General features: G+C 45.8%; 1 protein-coding gene across 1 annotated transcript; it reads left to right on the top strand.

Annotated features, from left to right (window-relative positions):
• Positions 1-2,432: 2,432 nt before the first annotated feature.
• Positions 2,433-13,572, top strand: LRRC73 (leucine rich repeat containing 73). Its single transcript, XM_066611569.1, has 6 exons — positions 2,433-2,704; positions 4,392-4,552; positions 8,601-8,723; positions 9,904-10,004; positions 11,272-11,455; positions 13,502-13,572. The coding sequence occupies exons 1-6, from the start codon at positions 2,433-2,435 to the stop codon at positions 13,570-13,572; spliced, it is 912 nt and encodes a 303-aa protein (XP_066467666.1).
• Positions 13,573-14,422: the final 850 nt, after the last annotated feature.

Here is a 14,422-nt window from a genome sequence, read left to right as displayed (position 1 = left end):
AAATATGAACCCCAAACTGTGAAATGCTAGAGGAGCAGACTGGCTTCTTGGCCAATTTGAAAATGTGAACTGGAAATAAGGGTGGATCTACCCCCATATATTGATTTGTAGGCAGTGCTGTTGGATTTATTGATTCCACAAGACTGTACACGTAAGATCATGCCCTTTTGCTTCTTAGGGCCCAGCTCATGAACCTGTTTTCAACACCAGGTTTCCATACTGGAACTTGCTAAAAGTCATAAGGGATGAAGTGCCTCTGAGCATGTACTGAGTGCAATCTCACAACTGCTCAGTAAGCAGGACCATTTGTACTCTGCTATGTCACCTTGGATGTCAAGCTTTTGACTCAATAGGTGGACCTCTGCTGATTAAGGGCCTAATCTTATCCAACTTTCCAACACCAATCCAGCCACAGTGCAGCCCCAAAGAAAGGAAACAAATGTTTCTTTACTTTGAGGAGGCTTCCATGACTGCCTCCCTACTACAGGATACAGTACATGCCTCACTGGCACAGCTGTATTGGTGCTGGAAAGTTGGATAGGATTGGGCCCTAAGGCTACAATCCTATTCACACTTACCTGCAAGTAAGAGCCACTGACTATAATGGGACTTACTTCTGAGTAGACACGCATAGAATTGGGCTCTAACTTCTGCATGCACAGCAGCCAAAGAATGGGGCTTAGGACCTTTGAGATGTCCCCCCTGCCCTTGACTTCCAAGCCTCTGAAGCTACAATCCTATCCACACTTTCCTGGGAGTAAGCCCCATTGACTATAATGGAATTTACTCCTGAGTAGTAATGGTTGACAACCTTCAGTCTCGAAAGACTATGGTATAAGCCTACAGCACCCGGTATTCCCTGGCAGTCTCCCATCCAAGTACTAACCAGGCCTGACCTTGCTTAGCTTCCAAGATCAGACGAGATTGGGCATGTTGCTGTCTAGACATGCATAGGATTGGGCTCTGAGGCTGCCATCCTATCAACACTTACCTGGGAGTAAGCCCCATTGACTATAATGGGATTTACTTCCGAGTAGACATGCAGAGGATGGGGCTCTGAGGCTGCAATCCTGTCCACACTTTCCCAGGAGTAAGCCCCTTTGACTATAATGGGATTTACTTCCGAGTAGACATGCATAGGATTGGACTCTGAGGCTGCACTCCTATGAATGCTTTCCTGGGAGTCAGCGCCACTGAACTCAGTGGGTCTTACTTCTGAGAAGACACACACACAGGCCTGGCCTGCAATACTCCCTTCAGCGCCCACCCCCGCCTCACCCTCCTCCCCGGAGGAAGCGGAGCGGCGGCTGGGCTCCCGCAAGGGGGCAGGGCACGGGCCGCAGGGCGGTGGGAGCCGCGTGGCCCGGCTTGGCTTGGCAAGAGGCGGAGGCTGCAGTGCCTGGCGGTGGCCATAGGAACCGGCGCAGCGCCAAACACAGCCGGAGGGACAAGGAGGGAGGAGGCAGGCGGGCAGGCAGCGCAGTCCGGGCGGCGACTCTGGCCGCTGCTGCGGGAGCCGCCGGTGCGGTAGGAGGAGGAGGCGGCCGCCGGAGGAGAGGCTCGGAGCGCAGAGACGGCGGATTTGGCCGGGCCCGCCCGGGCTGCCGCTTCCTCCGCGATTCCCTCCAGCGCCACTAGGAGCGCGCGCAGAGCAGGTGCGGCGGCACGAGCGGCCCTGGAGACCGGGCTGCACCGCTGTGAGTGGAAGGGGCGCCGGGGAAGGGGGAGCCTCGCGGGCAGGAGTCGGGCGCCGGAGGGCACGGGCGCGCAGCCCCTTCCCCGGCGGACCCCGACAGCCGCCGCCTCCCCATCGCGCAGGCACCAAAGTCTGTATCGCCCGCTCCGTTTGCTGATCGCAGGAAGGCTACACTCCTGTGCACACTTTCCTGGGAGCAAGCGCCATTGACTCTAATGGGACTTACTTCTGAGTAGACAGGCATAGGCTTGGGCTCTACATCCCGGAGGGGATCTGGGTTTACCTTTGTCGCTCGTGCTATTTGGTGGATCGCCAGGCATACCCACCTGCACCCCTACCTGCCTGCACACCTTTCCCCTCTCCCAGTGCTCACCCTGGTCCGAGCCGGGCAGCCAGCATCCCTTGCGCCCTGCAAGCTGTCATTGGATTTGCGCAGGATTTACCTGGACGCGCCCGGTTTGGGTGGAAGTTTCTACGCGGGTCTAGTTTTTTGCGCAACACTTAAAAGCGCACTACATTTGGAGTTGCGCCGCGTCTTTCGCCCTGCGCGTTCAAACCCCGCAGAACTGCACCGTGGTGGTCCCCAACTTTATTTCTACAGGATCGCACAGCCCTTGTTGATTCACACGGACCCCTTCTGCAAAGCAACCCTGCACCGCTTTGGGTTGCACAGATCCGGATTAGCAAGAACAGCTTTCCTGCTGGGTGTTGCTTGCTCGCTTGCAAGGAGACGAAGATGTTGCCAGGATCGATTCAGATCTCTGGGGAGACTTTATCAAGTGCGGAGATTCGGGACATCTGTGAGAGCCTGCGGGAGAACTCCATCAAACTGCTCTCACTCCGGGGCTGCCACCTTTCTGACCGAGATTTCGGACGGATCTGCAAGGGGGTGGCAGAGTCTCACTCCTTGGCTCAACTCAATCTCAACTTGGGGATTGTCTCCAATATCAACCGGGTCAAGCAATTGGCAGAAGCCCTGAAGACCAACCGCTCTGTCCAGTCCTTGTTGTGAGTAGCTGCTACATTTAATGGGGGGGGGGGGAGGTGCCACTGCTCTGGAAGCGTTAGTGGTGGCTTCACAGAATCACTTACACCAGTGGTTCTCACACAGTTAGCACTGGGACCCACTTTTTAGAATTAGAATCTGTCAGGACCCACCAGAAGTGACATCATCAAACAGGAACATTTTTCACAATCCTAGGCTGCAGTCCTACCCATACTTACCCAGGAGGAAATCCTACTGACCATCATTGTTAACATACATAGTAGCTTGTTAAAAGTACAGGTCTGTAACATTTCCTCAAATGCAGTCACATATCATGGTAGCCTCAAGTCTAATATATTAAAAATAAAATATTGAAATTAATGGGAACCCACCTGAAATTGGCTTGTGACCCACACTTTGAGAAACACTGGTTTATACCTTTGAAACATCCTTAGCTCACCCAGAAAAATTCAACTTCTTCCCTCCAACCTATCCACCTCCCCACCAAAAAAGTTTAAAGCAAAAGTTGTAAATAAAATCAAAAATAGTAAACAAGACAGCATTTTTGATTGCTTCATCCAAAATTTTAAAATCTGCACACAGAATTAATACTAAAGTGTAAAAATTCTGCCATAAAATTCAATTGATAGATTAGCAAACAGTCCACTATGTGGACCAAAGAAGATGTAATCCTTGTTGGAGGATAGATAAACTGTGTTACGAGACCTTGAGGCTATACTCCTGGCATTGTAAAGTGGTGTTTCTAATGTTTGGATTTCATTGTAATGTCTTAGATCAGGGGTGTCCAAAGTTTTTGGCAGGAGGGCCACATCAGCTTTCTGACACTGTCAGGGGCCAGGGGAAAAAAAGAATTAATTTACATTTAAAATTTGAATAAATTTACAGAAGTTTACACAAATGAATATATTAAAGATGAACTTATATGAATGAATGAAGGTCTTGCAATAACTCAATGCCTATAAAAGGCCTTGCACAAACCAAGGCTGGCCTTTCCTTTGCTGCCACTGCTGCATCACAGATGTGAAACAGCAAGCAGGGAGGGAGCTCTCATCCCACAGTTCACGTGAGAGGTCAAACAGTCGCCCTCACGCTGAGAGAAGTTGCGTTGGACCAGTGCAGGCTTCAACAAATCTCCAGAGGGCCAGAGGCTCATTGGAGACTGGGGGCTCCCTGAGGGCCGCATTGAGAGGCCTTGAGGGCCGCAAGTGGCCCCCGGGCCAGGGTTTGGGCACCCCTGTCTTAGATTGACCAGGAAAGCCCTCTTGAAGTTGTCTTCAGGTTGGCTTCTGGTGGCCAAGGTTATGCAGAAATAGGTCCTAAAAGAATCTAGAGGAGATCAATTCAAGTAACTGACACGTGTATGGCTGATGAAAGTTTGTGCTACAATATATTTGTTCGTTGTTAAGGTACCAAAGAACTTTCTTCTGCATGCAGACTGCTGTGTCTGCACCAGAAGACTCTATTTCCCTCTTTCTGTTATGATATTAAATTCCTATATCTCTGTAGTTTCATCTACTGATTCAAGGACTATCTTATAAACAGCTACATTCTATAGTTCTTTCTGTCTGTTCCTGGTATTAATCATTCTAATATTCAGGTGATTTCATCTCAGCTAGCTAAACTGATCTGCTGCAACCAATTTAAAGGAAGGAGAGTCTGTAATTCCTAACCAACTATTTATTCAAACAGCCTCCATGGAAGTCCCCTGACAGATGCAGGTCTGGCTCTCCTCAATCCAGCACTCTCCATCCATCCCTCATTAGTGGCCATGGATTTGGGAGACTGCATGCTGGGTGATGAAGGTATCAACTTGATATGTGGTCTTCTTCCTCCTGATGGAGCCAAGTCAGGTAAGCAAGAAAGAATGTGTAGAGTTCTTCAGGCATCTGTGTTCATACAGATTTCAGACTCTTGTTGGGATTAAACTGTTTCCTCTTTCTTTTTGCAGAACAGGAGAGTAAACTATTTTTTTCCCCAGCAAAATGATGGCATTGGGTTTCTCAGCACAAACATAGTGAAGTTGCTCTATTGCCAGATGAATTTTTAGAGTGCTAAAAATAGTTGATGCTCTGTAGGAGAAGGTGATGAGAATAAGAGTACAGGTCCTACTTATACATGGATTGTTTATACATGGATGTGACTCAACACAAATGGCCCCTGCAAATGAGAAAGAATGTGCTGATCCCTGGAGGGGAAAAATGCATCCCTTTAAAATCAGTTTTAAAAACTGAACAGTCCTTTAACAACAGCCTCCTTAATGAGAGGGGGGGGCAGCAGGCTAACAATCCATCAATCCTTCTCTCTCCTTCAGACCCCTCCCTTCCCCCAGCATGTGAAAGAAACATTGGTGAAGGGAGGGGCTGATGGATTGTCTTCTTAATGACTCTTATCTTAGAGTCAAAAGGTCACCAAGGCCGTTTTTCAGTCACTGGAGCAAAGAAACTTTGTTTTTTAAATTGATTTGCTATAGTGCATTTTTATCCAGGTGAGTGCCTGGAATGGAACCCACTGTGAATAATTAGTCTCAACCTGTAATTATACTTTGCCACTGTGGAACAAAATAGTGTCTTTTCCACAGACTTGGCAAGGGGTCTAACCTTTGAATTTATGTGTTATTTACATTTTTGTAACTTAAATTTGATGCTATAGCATAAGACAGACAAACATCTAGCACATTCTATCTGAAATGTCCTTTGCCGTAAATATCATCCATTTGTGCTTCTCAGAAATATCACTGAATGCCCCTATGCTGGAGGAATAGTCCTGGGTAAATTTAAAAGTGAGTTTCTTGAAGGAATAGCAGACTGGTGGGTTGGGTAACATACACTCTGCCACTGATTGAATTTTTAGCTGCCGTCCTCTTCTTAGTTTCATTACTGTCTTTAACCCGCATTCCAGTAGGATGACAAGATCAAATCTGAAAAATGAGGGCACTGCAGAGATGCCTGGTGAGTTTGGAATCCCCAGTATTTAGAACTAAAAGAAGCCATTAAAAGAAATGGTGTAAAATGTGCCCCTTTGCACCTGATCATCCTCTACCCTACCTCAAGGATCCTTTCTTTCTTGCTCCTCATTCTTTCTTCCTCCTGTTAGCACTTTCTCCTTTTTTAGGAGCTGTTTTTGTGTTTGAAGTAGACTGCAGCCAATTGAGAAAGGGAAGAGAATCAGGTACCCTTGTTTAGGTGCAGTAAGCAAATAGGGTGGCATTCAGACAGTCATCAGATATGCCTGGCCCTGCAATTGGATCCAGGAGGTTCCTGGGGGGGGGGGGTAGCCCCTGGTTCCAACCCCATTCCTTACTATCTTTGCTGGGTGCTGATCTATCTGTGTGCAAGCCACTGCCTTCTTCTCCTGACTTGTGGTCACCCTCTCATGCTACTTTAAAAGAGCAACAGGGCACAGAACACAAATGGAAGGGGGGAGGAACAAGCATGGTGTGCTTCATGCTTGGACCAGTCCTACATAATTAACATTACTACAATACAAACCATTCTACTTTTAGCCTACTGAAGTGTGGAATGTTATTTGGTGTTACATACTTGCTTTCTAGTTACCCTGGGGCCAATTCACGAAATATTTGTTTTGTTCACATGTGTGGCCCCAACCTGTTACCAAAAAGGGCTGTTATGTTTTAAGGGGAATTATTACAGTGCCCTCATTGGAAACTGCAAGATCGCAGGCTAGATAACAAGACAGCGTAATGCAAAGAAATTCCTTTTTAGCTTGAAAAGAGACTGGGAGAAAGATAACTTTCAATAGGATTATATTTTTATTGCAAAAACACACAGGTATACATAATGCACATGGAAAAATGGTAAGTATATGTCTACTTGAATCCTAGTACTTGGATCCAGTGTACCTAACTTTCATGGTGGTTGCATGTGGAGTGTATTTGGTGCATCCGAGGAAATCAGAAAAGGATAGGTTGTAGGGAAGGATTTTAGGGGTCCCTGATCTGCCAACCCAGTTGCTGACTAAAGATGGGGAGAGAAAGGGAGAAAAAAGGGGGGGGGGAGAAGGGAAAAGGTTCCAGACGCAGATATAGTTACCTGTCCTGAAAAGCAGTTGGATGGGGAGGGGTGGAGAGTCCTATGGAGGACCCTCTGCCTTGGAAGGGCAACCAGAGAGAGAGAGAGAGCTAGCATATGCCAGCCTTCTCTTAAAAGGGTTTTTGCTTACCTGGATGCTGACCTGAATGACCCGGATGTGGCCTAGAGCTGATCTGGATGCGCTTGCTCACTACACACAGTGGGGCACGTGGAGCATGCAAAGATCAGGAAGTCAGCTACCAGCCATGGCTGACCTCCTGGGGGAGGGGGAAGGCAGTTTGCATAAGGTAAAGAGTGATTAAGCTACAACAATAGGAAACATTTAAACAATGATTAGTTATGCCAGACTCCTTGTCGTCACCTTGAGCTTGTGACTTTACCTGAATTTGGCCTGTGTGAGAAGTTTAAATAGGTTTGTATAAACAGTGATTGGATTAGGCTTAAAACAATAGGAGCCACTTAATCAACGATTTACAGTGATTGAGACAACAATTTACTCTTTAGACTTTGCTGCTAAAGTCTTTGCTGCTAAAGTCTTTGTTGCTGTGTGCATGGAGAGCTGGCGTTTGTGTAAACTTGTGACTTTTACCAGAGTTTTTGAAAATTGGGCCTGTTTGCTTGGCCCAATATGATATTTTAGTCCATAATAACATAACCAAATATAAAATCACAACTTAAATGGAAAACGGGGATTTTCACGTAACGAACCATCCCCAGATACGTGTTCACATGGGCAAACGAAACACACAAAGAGGTCCAGGGTATAGTTGGCAGCAGTTTCTGTAGCTACTTAAATTGGGGACAAGTGCCCCCCCAATCAGGGGAAAATTGGTGACATGTCGTATTCTGAACAAGTGTTTGCAAATGACTTGCAAGTGTTTGCATGAACTGACTTCATGCAGGTAAGTTTTCCCTTTCAGGATCACACAAAATAATAATATAATATACAGTATTTATATACCGCCTTTCTTGGTCTTTATTCAAGACTTTATTCAAGGCGGTTTACACAGGCAGGCTTATTAAATCCACGCAGGGATTTTTACAAATTGAAAGAAGGTTCTCTCTTTCAAGAACCACCACATTCAAGCTGTTACACTCCGATCTGGTTTAACATTCTGGCCTCCATCCTCCCACGCTCCGAGCAGATGGAACAGCTCAGCTGCAGCTTGCCAGCTGCTTCAAGGTCGCACGGTGCCGGTGGCCTCGAACTGGCGACCTTGTGGATGTTAATCTTCAGGCAAATGGAGGCTCTACCCTCTAGACCAGACCTCCTGCCAAAATACCCAAAGACTGGTAATAAATTATGAAAAAGCCCATCTCGTTACTAGTCTTTAACAGCTTTGAGCTAGTCCAACCATTAGGATTACCACGAAGTAGACTGTCGTAAGTGGTAGTTTAAGAGGTAGTATATGACCAATTATTTTAATTAGTGTTAGTTTTACTACCATTTGTGTTTTTCTGCCTCAGCCACCAAAATGCCTTGGGTCACCTCTCTCCCCATGAACATTAAACGAGTGGGGAAGGATGATTTTACTCCACTTCTAATACCTCTGGAATAAAGCGTGGATTAACGTATTAGTGTAAAAATAGTTTGTAAGGAATTTTATTCTTACTTTTTTATAACCACCTTGATTATGTGAACAAATAAGTGGTTAAAATGTGCTAAAAGGGATTAAACATTCAGCATTGAATGATTTCGAGCCTAAAATGTGGGGTGGAGCCTTTAATCCATCCACGTGATGCTGCAGGCAGAACAAAAGGCCAGGACATACTGGTGATTAATCTGGGCAAAAAGAGCAAGATCTTGCAAGTGCTGCCTGAGGCTGACTTGGCTTCTCTGTCTACCCAGGTTTGAAGGAATTGACTCTGAGTGCTAATCCGGGCATCACAGCCAAAGGATGGGGGCGCCTAGCTATTGCAGTGGCTCACAGTTCCCAGGTGCGAGTGTTGAACTTGGACTACAACCCCCTGGGTGAGAGGAGCACAGGCATATGGGGCTTTTCTTTTTTCCTCAGGGGGATTTTATTGGGTTGATGACCAGTACAGAGCCTGCATCTAGGACAGGCCCAGCCTAGATCCAGCTCCACCTGCTACAAAAATGCCTCTTTCTCTTCAGGCTGTTACATCTTCTGCCTCAGGAAGGCCTTGCTGGTAAGGTTGGGATGTGATGTGCAAGCAGATCCCAGTTGGTCTGGAGAAGGGTTCTCACACCCACCTTAAATAGGCCACTTAAAATAGAAAACCAAAGCAGACAGGGGTCAGCCCTCCTCTAGCACATGAGATGAAGGCCTGACACATTTCTTTAGCAGTGAGACTTGCCACCACCTTGTTCTGAGGAGACAGCAATTGAGGACCACTGAAGCAGTCAGTGTTCATAGTTCACTCCTGCATTCGTTTTCCTCTCCTTTTTATGAGAATGGCTGTGCCCTTGTTCTAGGTATTCTCCCTCAGAGACCTGTCGGCCCTAGTTTTGCTAGTCATGCAATGCCCCTTCCCCCATCTTCCTCTTCAAAATATAGCAAGGAGAAGAGGAACCCCAGCAGTGGTTGCCATGGAAACCTACTCTCTGTACAGCTGCGCTGCCTGAGCAGAATTGGCAGCTGGTGAGACAGAGACTAGACCAGGCAGCTCTCTTCTTCCTGTCCTGCCTCAGGGAAACTAAGCTGAGCAGCTCCTCAGCACACCCCACTTCATCCTGCTCTTTCCAGCGGGGTGAGGCAGTTCTTCCCTGTGCCTCTCCCCATGTAAATGGAAAGGGACCAGGACTTAAGCCTGCTGAAGGCAGTAGACTCCAAGCCAGCAGCCTGCTTTCCCAGGATTAAGCTAACTGTTGCTGCCCAGTTGTGAGAAAGGCATTCTGTACAGCTGCAGCCAAGACAAAAACCAGAGCAAAACACACATTGGGGTGGCTTTTTTTAAACAGAACTCCTTTACTTTTAACAGGCTGAAATTCAACAGGAGCATCTCACTGGTAGTGAAAGCAGATGGTAGGGAATGCTATACCTACTGAATTTCCCTCTGGTAGCCTGTTGTTAGCAATAGGTTACTTTCAGTTGCCAAACTGCCCTGCAAATTCTACTGCTGCTAAAATTGATGCTTTTTAATGTGGTCTACATGACGCTTGATGATATCTCCCGCCTTTCTGCTCTTAGGTGATCAGATAGCAGGAATGCTGGCAGTTTCAGTGGCATCAAGCCGCACCCTAGAGGTTCTGGATTTGGAAGGAACAGGACTTACCAACCAGTCAGCCTTGGTAAGGAGAATATGGTCCTTTGTTGCCTTAATTTCCTTTTCCAAGTCACAGGAGTCAGCGCACAACTACACATTATTTACCCAAAAAGCACTTTTTCCTTTCTCAAAGGATCTAAGTATCCTTGACTACTCATAAAATAATGCTTTTCCTTTTGAGATGTTGGTCTTGGGATTTTCTTCCTCTGAAGTACCAGAGGCAGCCACAGCTACAAACAAGTAAGATGTTAAGACAAGGTAGACTTTACTAAAAGCATTAAGAATATTCTCTGTATGGCTATTGAACATGCAGATCTTGCTTTGTTGCTCAGGGTCTGACCTCAATACTGAATTTGAGATCAAGAAAAAAATTCTATTCAGATCCAAACTGGCGTTTTCATTTTCCCTGAAATATGCTGCAGGATTGATTTAAGCTGTTTGGTCAGTCCTGTCCCGTTTTCTACCCCACCCCCGGCAACTTATGTTTTGTAGTACAAGACCTCTGGTACAGTGTGCCTGTGCACCTGATTTGGCTAGAAATAAGAACTTGGAATTTTCAAATTACACATCCCATCTTAGTGTCATACAAGAAGTGGACTTACAGTGTCTCTTGATTGAAAAAAGTGCTGCTTTTGTCTTTCTTCCTCTGCTTGGCGCAAAACTTCTGCACAACACTTCCCACTATTTCTGCATCCATAAAATCTTGGTTCTACCCTTCCAGTGTGGCTTTTATTCCAGAAGTTTAACTTTGGCCCAGTTTTGGCTGTAACAGTTAGAATTTATGCAACTTTTTATCAGGTAAAAATTGATGTTAATATTTTCTACCTATTTTATGCAGCTACATTGTGGTGCAAAGTAGCACAAATGTAGTTAGTTTGGTATAGGCAAATAGGACAGATTATAAACTTGTTTATACAGAAATAGAAAGGTACCCATCTCTGCCAGAGCTTTGTTTTTATTGTCATTTAATTGTTCTTAATTTTGTTTTGAATTGTTTTTATTTATATTTGTCTAGGTTAAGCTGTTTCTGCCTAACATTGCATATATGCAACAGGGCAGGCTAGGCAGAAATGTGTTAAATGATGGTTTCAGTTGGATTATCCCTCACCTTGAAAGCTGCCTAATTGGAGAGGAAACTAATACATTTTATAAAACAAATACGAACCTGGAAGTGGAACAGAGAGCAGTTGTGAAGAAAATGTAGGACACTTTCAGCTCTCCTGTATTTTTCTTCTTGTCTGTCTAGCCTCTGAATTGAGCAGCACCTTCAGCTGTCTGATTCTTTCTCTCAGATTCTACTGGACATGGTGGAAAATTACCCAACAGCCTTGCGGACGCTGATCCTTGCAGAGAACAATATCAGTCCTGAACTGCAGCAGCAGATTTCTGACCTCCTCTCTGAGGGTGAGGAAGAGGAGGAGAATGAGACTTGTGAAGTCATGGCCAGGGAGAAGAATACCTGGATCTGCCAGAGCAGTAAGACTGCTAGGACCCCACTATGAGGAGGAAATGAATTTGGAGTAGGGTGGCTGGCAAGATGGGGATTGCTGATGGGAAAATACTGATTTCATGACATTAAAAAAATTAAAGGCTGCAAAATCTTACCATCTAAGCACTTATATATTTGTATATAATGGGGATGAGCTAAAAACCAGAAGGCAGCCAGGTTTGGGGTCTCAACAGAAGGCTGACTACATTTCTACCATAGCACCTTCTATTTAGAAAATTACTGTATCTAATGTCTCATATCTAGACTGTCTCACTAATATAGGGATAAGGAAGATTACTGGAATGAGCACTGGAAACTTACGCACGCAACTGAATCCAGATTCCTAGTAGAGGTGGGGCCTCAGTATCAGCAGACCCCCTGTTCTCTGACCCCCTGCAGATACCAAAATTCATGGCTAGCCAAATCATAAGAACAGCCCTGCTGGATCAGGCCATAGGCCCATCTAGTCCAATCCATGATCGGTCACTTTAAACCCTCCAAAGTGGACTGGAGCTGTGCTCCGGTTGCTTCTAGAGGGCTTTCTGAAGCCCGCAGACACAGTGCGCGTCCACCCACTACCTCTGCAGGCTTCAGAATGGCCATTTCTGGCAGAAAAACTTGACATGGTTTCCTGAAGTTTCCCTGACATTTTTTGGCCGTATAAGGCGTTCTAACACCCAGGGCCATTTGGAAGCCCGCAGAGGCAGCAGGTGGCCCCACATTGCCTCTGTGGGCTTCAGTAAACCCTCCAGCTTTCTGCAGGCTTCCAAAAGCAGTTCCAGTCGCCTCTGGTGGCTCAGGTGGGGCCAAATCTGAACATAAGAACAGCCCCGCTAGATCAGGCCATAGGCCCATCTAGTCCAGCTTGTATCTCACAGTGGCCCACCAAATGCCCCACAGAGCACACCAGATAACAAGAGACCTGCTTCCTGGTGCCCTCCCTTGCATCTGACATAGCCCATTTCTAAAATCAGGAGGTTGCACATCCACATCATGTCTTGTAACCCGTAATGGATTTTTCCTCCAGAAACTTGTCAAATCCCCTTTTAAAGGCATCTAGGCCAGATGCTATCACCACATCCTGTGGCAAGGAGTTCCACAGACCAACCACATGCGGAGTAAAGAAATATTTCTTTTGTCTGTCCTAGCTCTCCCAACAATGAATTTTAGTGGATGTTCCCTGGTTCTGGTGTTATGTGAGATTGTAAAGAGCATCTCTCTATCCACTCTATCCTTCCCGTGTTGAGCGAGATCCATGGATGCAGAACCTGCGGATACGGAGGCCCCACCTGTACTAGGCCACTTTTGAGGGAAGAAAGGAGGTGATGTTGAAACTTCAAATCAGTAGACAGCACATCCTTATAAGAATTTAAATACTTTAGAGCAGGGGCGCCCAAACTGATCGATGGGGCCAAATTCAGTGCCTCTAATTACCTGTTTAGACACAGCATGGTGAAGGCTTTCCATTTTGTGCCACAGCCTTCCGTTTTCACAGCCGATTGTCTCAGAAACTTGTGCTAGCAGCTGTTTCTGTCAGGAAATCAGGGCGCAGAGCTTTCTGGGGTGACAGGCAGCAGAAGCAGCTGCCCAGTGCAAGTTGGAGACAATTGGCTGCAAAAATGGAGGGCTGCGGCACTGAATGGAAAGCCATTTCCACCACTACGCCCAGACAGGTAACTCAGAGACACAGCAGGCCGCAGTTTGGAGACCGCTGCTTTAGAAATTGCATTCTTGGTTACAGGTGAAAGCTAGACTGGCTTTTTATAGTCACACATCAGTGTGTGAAAACATTACATCCCAAACCCATAAGAAAATTGTAGTAGTCCAGGAGCACCAATCTACAGGGATAGAATGACACCTTTCACTTACAGACTATAAACGCTTGCAGGAGTGACCTAATTTGTGGGTTCTTGAATTACTATGTGCTTTTACTGCTTCCCCCCGCCCCCAAAGCTTGGCCCTTCTAATTCCTGTTTGAACCAGGTACAGATTTTTTTCCAGTTCATCTACTAAAACTCACTTTTATTTCACAGATTCCAGTTCCCAGATGGTCTTGGTAACATCAGGCCTTGGAGAAAGTTTATTAGCAGAAACAGAGATGTGAAGAGGAAACATCAGTTGCCTCTGATGACATAATTACCATGTATGTGGGAAGATTGTGTGGGTGTCGACTTATGCATTCACACACATCTCGTGTGAATGTTGTGCTTGTGCGCGTCTTTGCAAATGGGGGCATGCACTAGGCAAGCAGGTAGGTTAATATTCCTATGTGCAATTGCCAGCCCAGCCCCAACTGCAGATACACATACTTTGTGTCTTACTAAAGTCACATTTTAGCATCTGACCCAATTTAATCTTTCCATAATTGTCTGTCACACAACCTGTCAGTTGCTTGTGATTGTCCAATTGCTGTATTGTTAAGGTCACACCTCCTTTCTTGACTAATCTATGGGGGAGTCTGTATTTATTCAGATGTATATATTTCTGTATATCAGCTACTCTTTATATTGCTTGTGTCAATGTCTTGAGTAGGATTTTATAAAGTTCACAGAAATACAGTTGTGGCTAAACAAGGTCTTTTCATTTCTGACAATACAGGGCAGAGTGCTTTTATGGGACTGAGCATTATCCAGGAAAGACCATTTAACCATAGTGATGTTCTGCTCATGTTTGTTGCTGTAGCTGAACAGCTGAGCTGCCTTCAGTGCAGTGATCGTAAGCTAAATTACTGAAAAGACCAGAAACCACTTAAAATGCACTGGTTTCTACTATATCTCACTGTCCAAATGAACTGACCCTTATTTATTCTGAGGTCCAGTATTCAAAAAGAGCCTTCCCCCACTACACTATGTAGAAGTATAACCAGGCCGTAGAGACAAAAGCTGTGACAGAGCTACGGCCATGCTCAGAAAGTAAGCTCTGGAATGTCAGGAAAAATAAGAGGAAACAAAAAG

This window comes from Tiliqua scincoides, chromosome 1 (assembly GCF_035046505.1).
Source record: "Tiliqua scincoides isolate rTilSci1 chromosome 1, rTilSci1.hap2, whole genome shotgun sequence".
NCBI lineage: Eukaryota > Metazoa > Chordata > Lepidosauria > Squamata > Scincidae > Tiliqua > Tiliqua scincoides.
The sequence above is the reverse complement of the archived record's forward strand: the minus strand, read 5'-3'. Positions and strand labels throughout refer to the sequence as shown.